Below are 14,639 nucleotides of genomic sequence, written 5' to 3' on the forward strand. Positions count from 1 at the left end.
TTCTGAAAATGAAACTAATCATACATACTGCAACTTGAAATACTAAGATATACATGGGTATATGCTTTTTTTTTTTTTGCCACTGTACATATTAATGCTACTAGTTTAACCACTCCACTCCTCTGGTAATATCTGTGGACCTGATGGCTATCAGGCAAATACTTAACGTCCTATTTGCTCATCTCAGTCTGGTATGCTAAAAATCCATGAACATTCTTTCCTTGGTGAAAAAAAAAAAATGCTGGGAAAGCAACATTAATATCTGAATTTTATATAAAAGTGGTAGCTATCTGTTCTCAGTTTCATATGCCAATGTGTTTTATCTATGAAAGTTAGAAATTACAGCTATACTCATAGATCAGTGCCTTGTCCAGTCATCAAAGAGGCTTCCTGCAAGAGCAGATGGGAATGGGTGCAGAGATCCAGAGCCACATATTATGCAGAGAGAGTCTAAAGTGGAGGTCTCCATAGGTCCCTCCCCTCGGAGACTAGGGAGTCACATAGAAGAGGGGGAGTAGAGACTATAAGAGTCAGAGGGGATAGATGGCACCAGGAGAACATGGCTCCCAGAGACTGAAGCAGCAAGCACAGGGCCTTCAGGGGTCTGCATCAAGTCCTCTGCATATATGTTATGGGTGTTGGCTTGGTGTTTCTGTAGGACTCCTAACAGTGAGCAGGTAGATCTCTGACTTCCTTGCCTGCTCTTGAGACTCTTTTCCTCCTATTGGGTTGCCTTGACCAGTCTCAATATGAGGGCTTTCACCTTATCTTACTGTATATTGTTTTGTCCTGTTTGGCCATTGTGGCTAAGAGGCCTGCTCTTTTCTGAAGGGAAATGGAGGGGGAATGGATCTAAGGTAGAGGGGAAGTGGAGAGGGACTAGGAGGAGTGGAGGGAGGGGAAACTGTGGTTGGGATGTACTATATGAGAGAAGAATCTATTTTCAATAAGAGGGAGGGAGGGAGAAGGGAAAGGAGGATGTACTATATGAGAGAAGAATCTATTTTCAATAAGAGGGAGGGAGGGAGAAGGGAAAGGAAGAAAGAAATTGTTTAATCAATTTACAAGAGAAGAGAAAGACTAGATAGTCATAACTAGCTACCTGAAATTTGCAAGTCTCTAAACTTCTTTTTTTTTTTTTTTTTTTTTTTTTTTGGTTTTTCGAGACAGGGTTTCTCTGTGTAGCTTTGCGCCTTTCCTGGAGCTCACTTGGTAGCCCAGGCTGGCCTCGAACTCACAGAGATCCGCCTGGCTCTGCCTCCCGAGTGCTGGGATTAAAGGCGTGCGCCACCACCGCCCGGCTGTCTCTAAACTTCTTGATCCTCAGATTCTTTATCTACCAAGAATGAATTTTTGCAGTATACTTTAATTTAATATATAATATAAAACTTTCATTTCTTTATAAAATACAGCTTACAAAGAAAGGAAGTAAAGCCAGACATATTGTAGCTGCTGATTTAAAGTAAGTTTCTATATTGTAGCTGCTGATTTAAAGTAAGTTTCTACATGACTCTTCATTTCCAAAACATTTGAAAAATACTCCTGTAAATAAAGACAGAATTCATTTTCATTCTCTGCAAAGATCCCCTTAAGGCTATAATTCAACTGTCCAGCCTAGAGATGGCCTGTCTTCCTATAGGCATAATCATGTTAATAGAGAATTTGTAAAGATGGGCATATATAAATTACAGTAGCTTTTATATTTATATATAGCATATATATGCATATAATTACATGCATATAAAGCAGAATCTTAAACACATAGCATATATATATATATATATATATATATTACATGTGTGTGTCTTTTCACTGAATAAAAGTTACACATACCTGATATAAACTATGAAACAGAAGACTTCAAACAGAAACTAAATATAATGAATTCTGTGAATATTCTGGCTTCCTGTATAGGTGGGTACTCTATGTGGCTATGGGAGCCTCTTCTGCTGCTCCATCTAGCTATTCCTCATGTTCTTTCAGAAGTCACTAAGTGTTAACTCAACCAGAAGATTTCCCATAGCATCCAAGACCAGGTAAAACTTTTGCTATGCCTCTTCATTATACACTGCAATAATCTCAAAATTAAAATTACATAATAGTATAACTGGTGATTTAGTATCTCTAAACTCTCTGCAAGATTTTTGAGAATAAGACTTATTTGTTTCCAACTTTGGCCTAAGAAAAAAACACAGAGCTTTACAGGAAATAAAGAATAGTTATGGACTTCTGTACTTTTCTGGTTATTTTAGAAAAATAAAATACCATCATCACAAACTTATTACTATTTTAATGGAACAATCGTTTTGCTGCTTCTCTATTTTTCTTCTAGTATGGAAAATACAGCTCTCTTTTCTATTACAGTAAATTCCAATAATAAACTTTTCCTTTTAAAACACAGCACTACTTAATAAGCAGTTCAAATAACTAATTCTTTCACCCAGCATTCTCTATCTTACATAACATTTGATTCTTGTTTTTTGAGAGAGGGTTTTATGTAACCTATGCTGGCCTCAAACTCCCTATATAGGCAGCGATGACCATCAACTTCTGATTCTCCTGCCTCTACAAGATACATGCTGGGATTGCAGACGAGTGTAATCACACCCAGGGCACATAGTTTAAGATTTGATTCTTAAACTATTGTATTTTATCTGAGCAGCAGTAAATATGCTATCAAACAATAAAATAAAAATCACTATATAACATTTTAAATAATGGGAAAGGGGGGCTCTTACTAAATAGGGAGTGAAATAAATACAGGAGGGAAGATATAATAACAGTAGGGATGTCTTAAAAAATCATACTATTAACTATCTGTCTAAGAAAAACTATAATATACTTTAAGTCTGTGTATAAATGTACATAGTTTAAATGAAATTTTCTCATCTGGGCTGACAATGCTTCCTCCAAGAGCCCAAGACCACCTAATAAAAAACCTCAATACCAAGAAATGAGAATCCAAAACTATTCTAGTTAGGAAAGCTCAAAGTGATGACTGACTCCTTTTCTATATATGGGTATGAGTTGTTGGTCAGGGTTGTCCAAGACACTCCCCAAACATTAGAGACTATTGCTATTGTCCTTGGTCACCTCAGAAGTAGAATAGAAGTTTCTATTTCTGAAAACCACCATGCACTTCAGACACATGGCCCAAAGGCTCCCTGAGCTTGAAAGGATTTGAGTGTTTCTTTCCTGAGGATCAGCTTTCATAGTAACAGAAGGTGCCATGTAAGCTTCCAAAGGAGGGAAATCAACCAACAGTCCTAACCCTACTCTGATGCCTATGAACCACATCAACAACCAGCACAGCACAATAATCCTAAGGGTGCAGCAGCAACACACATACCTTGGTGGTAACTAATAGCTCTCTAATTGGCCTCATGACCAACTCAACAAGACGGAAATCATGCTTAGTAATGAATACCTAGCCAACAACTCAGGGTAAGTGAAATCATGGATCTTGAAGGAGAATGTTCAACTACCACTCTACTAAAGCAGCTAATTCCTAGAATAAAGCCAAGGGTATAATTTTAACTCAATGTTACCTACAAGCATTTTTTAAAACCAGGAGTTTCCTAACCTCTTTTTGGAAGGTTTTAAGGTCCCTCTCTGCTTACTACCATGGCCTCAATTACCATACTCTGAGACTTACCGTTAGAATTTTCCAAGGCCACCTGTAGAATTAAAACCCAATGCAGTGACCAGAAGAATGTGTGTACCACAAATTCACTTCACCCCAATAAAAGTAAAATCATTCTTAAATGTTGAAAATTAAAACAAAATAACTGAAGTGAAAAATGGTAATTTCTTTTTGAGGTAAGACATTAGGAAAGGTTCCTTCCTCAGAAAAAACACCAAAAGCCAATATACCAAAGCTTTTAAAAAACTGAGTTGATAATCAGTAAAGAGTACTTACACAGCAAGACTGCTCAAAACATACTGTACGTGCTCACATTCATCTGGGAAGGACGCGCTGGCTGAGGTGAAACAGCAAAGTGCAGTCTGAAGAACCTGAAGCTGTGGCAAAGGGACCTGCCATCGTCCAGCATAATCTTCAACCACCTTATAGAGAATTTAAAAGCACATTACTATGGAGAATGGTGCCAACTTGAAGTTTTCCAATGCAGACTAAACGTAAAGGATATGAGGAAACATTAGCTCTGTGTGAACACACATGCCTGAGAAGGAAGGAAAAGCATCCTATACAGTTTAGCTCATGGTATATATCTGAAAATAAAATCAACTGTCTTTGACAGTGGAAGAGAAATGCATTAAATGAATATATTCATCGACTTAACATACGATAATAAATTTGCATAAGAAAGAAGGAAATTAAGTAAAATCATATTATAAGAATGTATTCTACTCAAAAGGAAAGAAAAGACATCAAAACTAGTTTCTAGCCAGGCGTGGTGGCACACGCCTTTAATCCCAGCACTCGGGAGGCAGAACCAGGCGGATCTCTGTGAGTTCGAGGCCAGCCTGGGCTACCAAGTGAGCTCCAGGAAAGGCGCAAAGCTACACAGAGAAACTCTGTCTCGAAAAAACAAAACAAAAAACAAAAAAACAAACAAACAAACAAAAAAACTAGTTTCTAACAGAAATCAAATAGCTACACATAAAAGTTTGAAACAAACTCCAGATTTAGCACTACCATTATCAAATATACTTCTTAAAGCATTTCAACCTAAAAAACAATTTTCACATGAAAATATTCAACTAAAATCTAATATATGAAATAAAAGGAGTTTGGTAAATAATGAAATATTAAAATATTGATTAGATATTAGGCCTGTTTCACAGGAGGGGCTTTATACCTGGTACAGTAAACCTGGTCAAAAGCCCATGACTGGGAAGAACATAGGCCTTAGGGGGGGAAACCTACTGCTTTTTTTGGGGGGGCGTGGGGGGGAGCCGGTTTCTAAATACTTGTGTGTATACCCACAAAACAGAAGCACAAAAGTAGTTGAATTGTATCAGGCTCCCCAGTCCACAGTGCAGGATGGTGGAAGCAGAGGGGGAAGAAAGATGTGAGAGCCAATGGATGAGAAGGAGAGCAGAAACGATGCCGTCTGGAGATGACATGGATGTTACACACAGCAGCTATGGTTGCCTACACAAGACCTATCCATGAGCCAGCATGGGTAGGAGAGGGGCTCCCAAAGTCCCTAGTGAAGACTTGTCGGCAGCTGATGGCTGCTGAGGGATGGAGAGTCGCCCTCCTTTGAGTACTTGGCTACTGGGAGGTTGCCCATGCCCCAGTTATAGTCCTACATCATGCATAGAGGTAACACTAATTGGACTCAGAGAGTTATTAATAATACTTTTTAAAGGATGACATAAAAGTGAGAGGGAGACTAGGTCGTATGCACTTGAGGGAGTTATAAATGGAGAGTAGTGGATGTGTTATAATCACATTATATAAATATATGAACTCAAAAAACAAAACAAAAAAAAAATTTTTGAAAAAGTAAAGACAAAGTTATGTGGTGATGGTATATACCTTTAATCCCAGCACCTGGGAGGCAGAAGCAGGCAGATCTCTATGAGTTCAAAGCCAGCCTGGTCTACAGAGTGAGTTCCAGTACAGTCAGAGAAACTGTCTCAAAAAAAAAAAAAAAAGGAAGAAGGAAAGGAAAGAAAACAAAAAGACTACACCACATTATCTCCACACTAACAAGCAACCTTGGTTTGAGGTAACTGCCATTAAAACACGGTAAATAACTCTTTGAACTAAGATATTTGCAACATTTAAAATTAGCTTTGATTGCATATTTTAAATATTCTGTTAAACTTCATTCTGCTAGTTTACACAAATAATATGCGGCAGTTTCCAGTTAGCTTTTTTATTATTTTATTTTTTATTTTTTTTTAATCTTTATTTTTATTTTATGGGTATTTTGCCAGTATGTATGTCTGTCCACAGAGGCCAGAGGCACTGGACCCCTTGGAACTGGAGTTACGGAGGGTTGTGAGCCACAGTGTGGTGCTGGGACTTGAACCCGGGTCCTCTGCAAGAACAGCCGGTGCTCTTAACCGCTGAGCCGTCTCGTTAGCTCTAGCTTTTTTATTTTATTTTATTTTATTTTTTTTTTTTTGGTTTTTTGAGACACGGTTTCTCTGTGTAGCTTTGCGCCTTTCCTGTAACTCACTTGGTAGCCCAGGCTGGCCTCGAACTCACAAAGATCCGCCTGCCTCTGCCTCCCGAGTGCTGGGATTAAAGGCATGCGCCACCACCGCCCGGCGCTTTTTTATTTTTAAAAGGTAACTTTATCCAGATGCAATCAATTTTTTCTTACATTCCCACAATAGAAAAAATATTTTTGTTTTTTATCTATACTTTGTATAAAGTAAGAACCAACTTTCTTCTTTTTCGCTTCTGTAGCCAACACTTTCTATGTACTCAGGAAAGAGCTACAAAGCCTATACTGAAAGCTACATACTAGAAAGCTAATGAAAAAGAGAAGGGTAAACACCAAAACAGCACTCAGAATTCTCATACTCTACTTTTGTAGTATTTCCAAACTCTGGATAGTATGACTCTTTTTCACTACATTCTTGTCTATAAAATATGAACTTAGTCCTTCTCAAAATATACCATAGTGAAGACAAATTCCAACTCCTCCCAAAAAAGTCACTTAGTCCACGGGGTGATGTCTGCAATGATTAGTGAGATCCTACCAGCTATAGGCGGTTGTTGGGTGTTTTTGTTCTTTTGAGGGGGGCCTGCCACCCAGCTCCCAAATAAATCACACACAAAGCCTTATTCTTAATTATGAATGCCCAAGCCTTTTCTTGGCTTGTTTCTTGCCAGGTTTTCTTATCTTAAATTATCTCGTCTACCTTTTGTGTCTGGGCTTTTCCCTTTTCTTACTTCTGTATATCTTACTTTCACTCTAACTCCACAGATGGCTGGGTGGCTGGTCCCTGATGTCCTCCTCTCTTGTGTTTTCTTGCTCTTTCTCTTCTCCCAAATTTCTCCTTCTATTTATCATCTCTGTCTGCCAGCCCCACCTATCCTTTCTCCTGCCTCACTATTGACCTTTCAACTCTTTATTAGACCATCAGGTGTTTAGACTCAGAATTCTCATAGGTGTTAGACAGGCAAAGTAACACAGCTTCACAGAGTTAAACAAATGCAATATAAAAGAATGCAACACATCTCTGCATCATTAAGACAAATGTTCCAAAGCTAATTATAGGACAGAAATCTCAAAACTGAGTCAGAGTGGAAATCCAATTATGATAAAGTAGTCTTTTAAAAACTGATAGAAAACTGATAATAAAAGAATATAGAAAACCTCACCTTGAACACTGAGAAATCTATAAAAGTAACATAAAACTTGTACAGCTCTGACAGGTAGCAAAAAAGAGAAATTCTATTAAATCACCTGAAGCATTTCAAGCACATTTTGAGTTAATAATTAATACCAATGGCAATTATATAATCAGCATAGTGTCACAAAGGAAAGGCCTAGGGAGAAGAAAAGCAACAATGAAGAGAAAGTAGGAGATCTGCTTTAGCCAATAAGATTTTCATAATTGAAGAAGATAAGAGTGAGTCAATTTTGTTTGATACTGAAGATGTCTTGATTCAAACTCCTTGACATTTTAGTCTCTTGGCATCGTAGATGTATGAGACAGTGGGAGGAGTAAAATGCAAAGAGAAAGGAAAAGGAAGAAGGGAGGCAGGCAGGGAGGCAGGCAGGGAGGCAGGCAGGCAGGCAAGCAGGGAGGCAGGGAGGGAGGAAGGCAGGCAGGGAGGGAGGGAGGCAGGCAGGGAGGCAGGCAGGCAGGCAGGGAGGCAGGGAGGCTGGCCAATTCACAAGCAGTCTAAAAAGTAAAAACAAAACTCAGTGACGTTTATTGAAGTGAAGCATCCTATACCTACTACCATTCACAGAAATGTAACAAAGGGGATGTTTATCCTGCCAATAAAGTTAAATTATGTAGGACTTAGAACAATTAAAAGAAAAGTAGACAAAAGATTGAAAGGAATATATAGAATAGACAAGGTCAGTATACTGTTCTTGCAAGAACCCAAGTTCAGTTCCCAGAACCCACATTGGGTAGCTCACAACCTATAGCTCCAGCTCCAGAAGATCCTACAGCCTCCTCTGACTTCTGTGGGCACTTGCACTCACACGCACATATCCACAAACTGAAACACAATTAGAAATAAAACAATGGGGGCGGGGGTTCTTAAAAAAGAGGCACTCCTTCATTGGATTAAAAAAAATATTTCAAAAACATCTAAAAGAACTTCATGTTTTGGTTATTATGTAAGTGATGTGAACATGGAGCAGAAGACTGCTTTCATGATTTAGCTTAGTAAGTTTAAAAATGTCAGGATGCAGCGACAACCCAGGTAACCAAGTGCTAAAAGTGTCTTAGCACCAGGCTGAAAAGAGACACGAGACCGGACACTGGGCGACTGGAGGACAAGAGCTGCACCTGGGGTTCTTCAGACAGTACGTGCTGTGCTCCACGCACATGCCACACCTACTCTAGCAAAAAGTACCAGGACGCCACCGAAAAACTATGATTAAAGTCCTTAGTATGCCCTACTGCTAATGTAGGAACCACCAATTAAGACCTTGTACCTGTGGCTGTAAACCACTGAGTTCGTAAAAGTTGTAAAGGAAAAATTCAAACTACTTGCAGGAATGTAAAAATGTTTGGGATAAGGAATCTCTGCTCAAAAGGAATATATACATACATATATATATATATATATATACATATATATATGTATGTATGTATACACACATACATACATACAGTGGCATAAACCACTTGGTGAAGCTTTCAAGTAAAATTTAAATGCAAATAGAGGAGAGAGGGCTCAGTTAGGAAAAGGCCTGCCACCCAGGCATGAGGACCTGAGTTCAGATCCCTAAACTCACATGCAAACTGGGCACAGCAGATTGAGTCTGTAGCCTTGCTGAGTGATAAATTCGTGTCCAGTGCTCTCTACTAGCTCTCTCAGCCAGCCTGAGTTCCAGCTTGAGTAAGACCCTGTTTTAAATTATGATGGAGCTGGGCATAATGGTGCACACCTTTAGTCCCAACACTCAGGAGGCTGACAGTCTGATTTCAGTGAGTTCTGAGGCCAATCTGGTCTACAGAGTTCTAATACAGCCAGAGCTACATAGAGAGACCTTGTGTTTTAAAAGAAAAGAAAATTTGCCAGGCAGTGGTGGCACACGACTTTAATCTCAGCACTCGAGAGGCAGAGACAAGCGGATCTCTTTAAGTTTGAGACCAGCCTGGTCTACAGAGCAAGTTCCAGGACAGGCTCCAAAGCTACAAAGAAACCCTGTCTCGGGGGCGGGGGTGGGGGGGAATTAAGGTGGAACAACATTTAAGACACCTGAAGTTGGCCTCTGCCCCCCACATGTATGTGCACATACATGCAAGTAAATAAACATGGTTTCAAATAGTTAATAATAATGACTGCTAAAGCTGGAAACAAACACTTCATATAGTTTTTGATCTGTTTTGATTTGGATATAAAGTATCTCCCAAAGCCTCATGTGTTGAAATTACAAGAGTCTTGACCTAATAAATGCATTAATCCACTAAGTTTCATAATTTGATGGCATTATTGAAGGTTATTAAATTTTTCAGAGGTGGGGCCTAGGTGAAGACAATAGGTCACTGGAGGCATGTTGTTAATGGTTGTATCTTGTCATTGGCTCCTCCCTGCTCAGCTTCCTGGCTACCATGAATTGAGCAGCTCTGTTCCACCAATCGTCATCTCAGGCCCTAAGCAATATGGCCAGACAACCATGGTCTGAAATCTCTGGTAACAGGAGACAATTCAATCAAACAAACAGATATGTTAATCAGTAGATTAAATTTGATACATTTAATCAGCTAAACCAAAGCTATTCAACCCCCAAATTAAAACCTGAAAGGAAGTTTAAACTTAATAAATGATCATAGTGGACAGTGTTAGCTTGGTTATAGAACAAAAACTCTGTAAATGCAGGGCCTGGGATTGACCGACCCTTAGTCTCACAAGGGGGCAGCCAAAGGAAAATGGAAGCAATCTGACTGAGTCTATGGTAACTCCTACAGAGCCTGAGCACTAGTGAAGGAAAGAAAACAAGTTCTGCATTTCAACAGACACATCAGCTACTTTAAACTTCATTGTTCTTACACCAGAAAGAACATCCTCAAATTAATAAATATGTTATCATAGCTACATGATGCATTATCACTAGATGATAAACAGTTTCTGTTCTTTCTTAAAAGAATTTACTAATAGTTGAAACAGGAATATACTAACTCTCTGAGCCAGCAAATCATCTGACTCATTTGATTTCTTACTTGTTGCTTCTACTGTTTATTAACAGCATATCTCCAGGTATTCAGATTAGAACCTGGTGGAATTTCAAGAAATTCTTTTGGGCATCTTCTCCTCATTCACAAAATGCTAACATTTCTAGTAACTGTCCTCTCCCTTCACTCTCACTAATCTGTCAGGCCTTCAATCATTTATTTTCTAGCTACTCAACAACAGTATCCTTTTTTGGGTAGGCTTTCATACTTTACCTTCTCTAATATATCTTAAAACATTTAAGGTTCCCAAAAAGATGGCTTTGCTTTAATCTCTGTGCATACTGTTCCATAAAATTCAAACTCCTAAGCCAAGTTCTAGATGAATTCATCTTTCCAGTCTGATGCTGTAAATCTCAGAGTCCATTGAGGATAGACTCCTCCCTCAAAGTAAGCTTTGCATTGTACTTCCTGTTTCCCTGGTAACTCTAAAAAGGTAAACATACCAGCTTTGCCACTCTTGGGCCTCCTGGTCAAAAGAATAAAATAACTCTGGCCCTGGGTGGAGACCATGACATTCTGATCTGTTCTAAAGATTAGAACATTATATAGCATTGTCTCTTTTAAGAGGCAATCCAGCTAAGCCTGTCAATCACCTGGCCAGGAGTCCATGCCACAGGAAATTTGATTTACTTGAAAAAAATGCTAAGAGGAGGAGAGGAAAAAGCATACCTATTCCCTTTCCTTCTGTCTCTTCTTTCAGACAGTGATCAACCCTAGACGTGTTAACCCTAACTCTCTGGGCTTTTTCCCTGTCTCGGAAGTTTCTCCCTTTCTGCCAGGCAGCTGCTTACCAACCTTCACTGCTGAACATGCCAGCTTTCAGACTCTTTAACCCAAGCAGCATGAATTTCTTCTTCCTTCTTCCAAAACTGCTGAGATTTACAGCTTGTCTGTGTTGGTTTTTTTCCCTCTAAATTGCTGATTAAATTGTTCTTAGGCTTTCCATTCCTTAACTGAATTCTTTGACTAGCAAGACCCAGTTCACACTAGTATCAACATAAGAATATGGACATCTTATCATGAAAAGCATGCGTACCTAGACTCTGGTTCCGGTTTCAATGTACATTCAATGGAATGTAAAGTAATGAATGCATATCTACTCTTTTTATAAACACAGGATGGCACACATGAAACTAAAGTAATAATTTTTAAGCACTGCTTTTAATATTCTCATAATTGTTGTCTACTTAATCTTTAGACCTTGTTCCTATCTTGATTACAAGTTATACACATTTATTTATTTAATTTGAACAACATTTAAGAAAAAAATTATCCAGCATTAATTTACTCACCTATAACCACTAACACCTTGCTATGCTTCTGTATTTACCTATGTGTCTTAAGACTAGGTGCTTACTCAGGCATGGTGGAGAACACCTTAATCCCAGCACTCAAAGAGTAGAGGCAGGCAGATCGCTGTGAATTAGAGGCCAGCCTGGTCTATGAAGTAAGTTCCAGGATAGCCAGGGCTACATAATAAAGAAATAAAGAAATCCTGTCTCAAAAAAAAAAAAAGAAAGAAAAGAGAGAGGAAAGGAGGGGGGAGGGAGGGAGGGAGGGAGGGAGGGAGGGAGGGAGGGAGGGAGGAAGGAAGGAAGGAAGGAAGGAAGGAAGGAAGGAAGGAAGGAAGGAAGGAAGGAAGGAAGGAAGGAAGGAAATGTGCTTTACCTCTCTGAACCACAGCTGCATAAAATAAACATAAAAATAGTACTTAACAGGGGTGGTGGTGGTGGTGGTGCACACCTTTAATTCCAGCACTCAGGAGGCAGAGGCAGGCGATCTCTGAGTTCCAGGCCAGCCTGGTCTACAGAGTAAGTTCTAGAACAACCATGGCTACACAGAGAAAACTTTTCTTGAAAAACCAAAAAATAAATACATAAGTGAATGATGAATAAATAAGTAAATAAAGACAGTGCTTAATGTTGTTGCAAATAATAAATAGGAACCTAAGACACAGTGACCCTTTTTTTTTTCTTAAAAGACCAGCACTTGGCTTAAGGGCTGCATACATCCTCTACCCTAGCTGCTCCCGTCCTGAATGCAACGGCAGAAAAGAGATGAACCCAGGAGCAACTGCCCCAATGCTGACTTGCAAACAGCCAGGCAGTGTTGCTGTGCCACGCCATGGGCAGCAGAGATTCACCACTCTGCGTGTTTGGATTACTGCTGGGGTTTGTTTGGAAGGCAAGAATTCTAACATTTCCATTTCAGAAGGCTTGAAGCTTCAAGACATCCTCTTTCCAGTGAAATATGTCATCTCAATCAATATTCTTTAAAATACTTCCTTTGCCCTTAAATTCCAGATGTAAGTACAAAAGGGATGAGATGATTTATAGTCAAACTGTGTATTCCCACTACAAATGAAGTGTTTTGATTTTTTTGAGTTATTGTATTTTCTAGGTTGCTACATATTAATTAAAACATCAGTTTTCTGGATAAAAATGTTTTAGGTCATGAGAGTTGAAAGAAAGTTAAAATGCACAAATTATTTTGCAAGTGTCTTAATTATGGTCCAAAAGATTATGGTGATTTTTGATCCTTCAGAGGACAATGAGAAACAATTTTACCACCATCATATACATAAAATACATACAAATTGCCAGGCAGTGGTGGCTCACGCCTTTAATTCCAGCACTCAGGAAGCAGAGGCAGGTGGATCTCTGTGAGTTCTAGGCCAGCCTGGGCTACAGAGTGAGTTCCAGGACAGGCTCCAAAACTACACAGAGAAATCCTGTCTCAGAAAACCAAAAAAAAAAAAAAAAAAGTACAAATTTTACAAATTTACAAGTAACATCTATAATCTAGAAGATCGTAGGTAATGGTTCTTAAAGGGTGCTAAACTGAAAGACAATATAGGAAAAAAAAAACGTATATGTACTTTATTTAGAGTTGGTAGGGACTTCTAAGTACATTGGACAGATAAAACTTTCATCATTTATTAACATTTAAAATCTTCCATATTTTCCTCTTTTAAAAAGATAATAGACATAATTTCTACTGATCTGAAATCATCACAAAGTTTACACTGAGACTAATTGCTGCCATAAGCCACGGCTTTTGAGACACGTGGGTCTTCACGTAGGTTTATAGGGGACATGGAATAAGAGTTAAGAATTATTTTTTGTAAGAAATTTCAAAAAGCTTGTTTTGGGTTTTGGGGTTTTTGGGGTTTTCTGTTTTATTTTGCTTTGTTTCTTTGTTTCTTTTTCTTCCCTTTTCCCTTTTTTCTCTTCCACATGGTAGTGACTGGAATGAAAATGTTTCCCATAGGTTCCTCAATTGGTGGTGTTGTCTGGGGAGGTGAGCCAGTATGGCCTTGCTGAAGGAAAAATGTCACTAGGGAAGGCTCTGAGAGTTAAAAGCCTGTGCCCCTTCCAGCTGGCTTGTGTTCTGCTCCTGCTTGGATCTGAAGTTATGGTCTCTCAGCTGTCTGCTCCTGTCCCCATGCCTGCTGCTTGCTGCCATGCCTCCCAGACATGATGGAGTCTTGTCCCTCTGCAACTGTAAGCCCAAAGAAACTTTCTTCCATGAACGGCTTTGGGTCCTGGTGTTTTATCACTGCAACAGGTAAGTAATACACATGTTGATGAACAGCAATCGTTTTGTTGTCTTGTGTTATTTATAAAATTGGTGTCCGTGACACTACTACTCAATAATGAATTTTAAACGCTATAACATATGTCAAGGGCTGGAGAGATGGCTCAGAGGTTAAGAGCACTGACTGCTCTTCCAGAGGTCCTGAGTTCAATCCCCAGCACCCACATGTGGGTTCACAGCCATCTATAATGAGATCTGGTGCCCTCTTCTGGCATGCAAAGTTACATGGTGGCAGAATGTTGTATACATAATAAATAAATAAATCTTAAAAAAAAAAACCCAAAACATATGTCAAATGCTTGTCTCATATAGAATACAGTTTATATGTCTACCATAGTAGCTAAAATGTACAGGCTGGTTTTGATTAGTAAGACCAGCCAGGTTATATATAGTCTGATTATCACATACTAGCAACATAACTTGGCTAAATCATCTGCTCTCTCAATCTTATGATAAATGAAAATAATGGCACATACCATGAAAGGCAGCAAATTAAATGCATTACAGTAGGCAAAGCAATTACCAAATCTCTGATGCATGGATAACACTGAAAGTAGGAGTAATATGTATACATACATAGAGTTCAATCTAAAAAAATGCTCTGGATATTTAAAACTGCTTTAGTTTGAATATCTCTTCTAAAGTTTGTGTTCTGGAAACTTAATTTACTTTCTCATCGTGTTTGCAATTGG

At 38.9% G+C, this 14,639-nt stretch overlaps 1 protein-coding gene across 2 annotated transcripts in view; it reads right to left on the reverse strand.

Moving 5' to 3' along the window:
- Znf654 (zinc finger protein 654) overlaps positions 1 to 14,639 on the reverse strand; it is a 51,710-nt gene that overhangs the window by 25,973 nt on the left and 11,098 nt on the right. For both annotated transcript variants that reach the window (XM_006981620.4, XM_076549091.1), the window contains exon 2: positions 3,920 to 4,065. In XM_006981620.4, the coding sequence (XP_006981682.3) occupies positions 3,920 to 4,065 (146 nt within the window). The remainder of the gene's footprint in view (positions 1 to 3,919; positions 4,066 to 14,639) is intronic.

Source organism: Peromyscus maniculatus, chromosome 12, assembly GCF_049852395.1.
Source record: "Peromyscus maniculatus bairdii isolate BWxNUB_F1_BW_parent chromosome 12, HU_Pman_BW_mat_3.1, whole genome shotgun sequence".
NCBI lineage: Eukaryota > Metazoa > Chordata > Mammalia > Rodentia > Cricetidae > Peromyscus > Peromyscus maniculatus.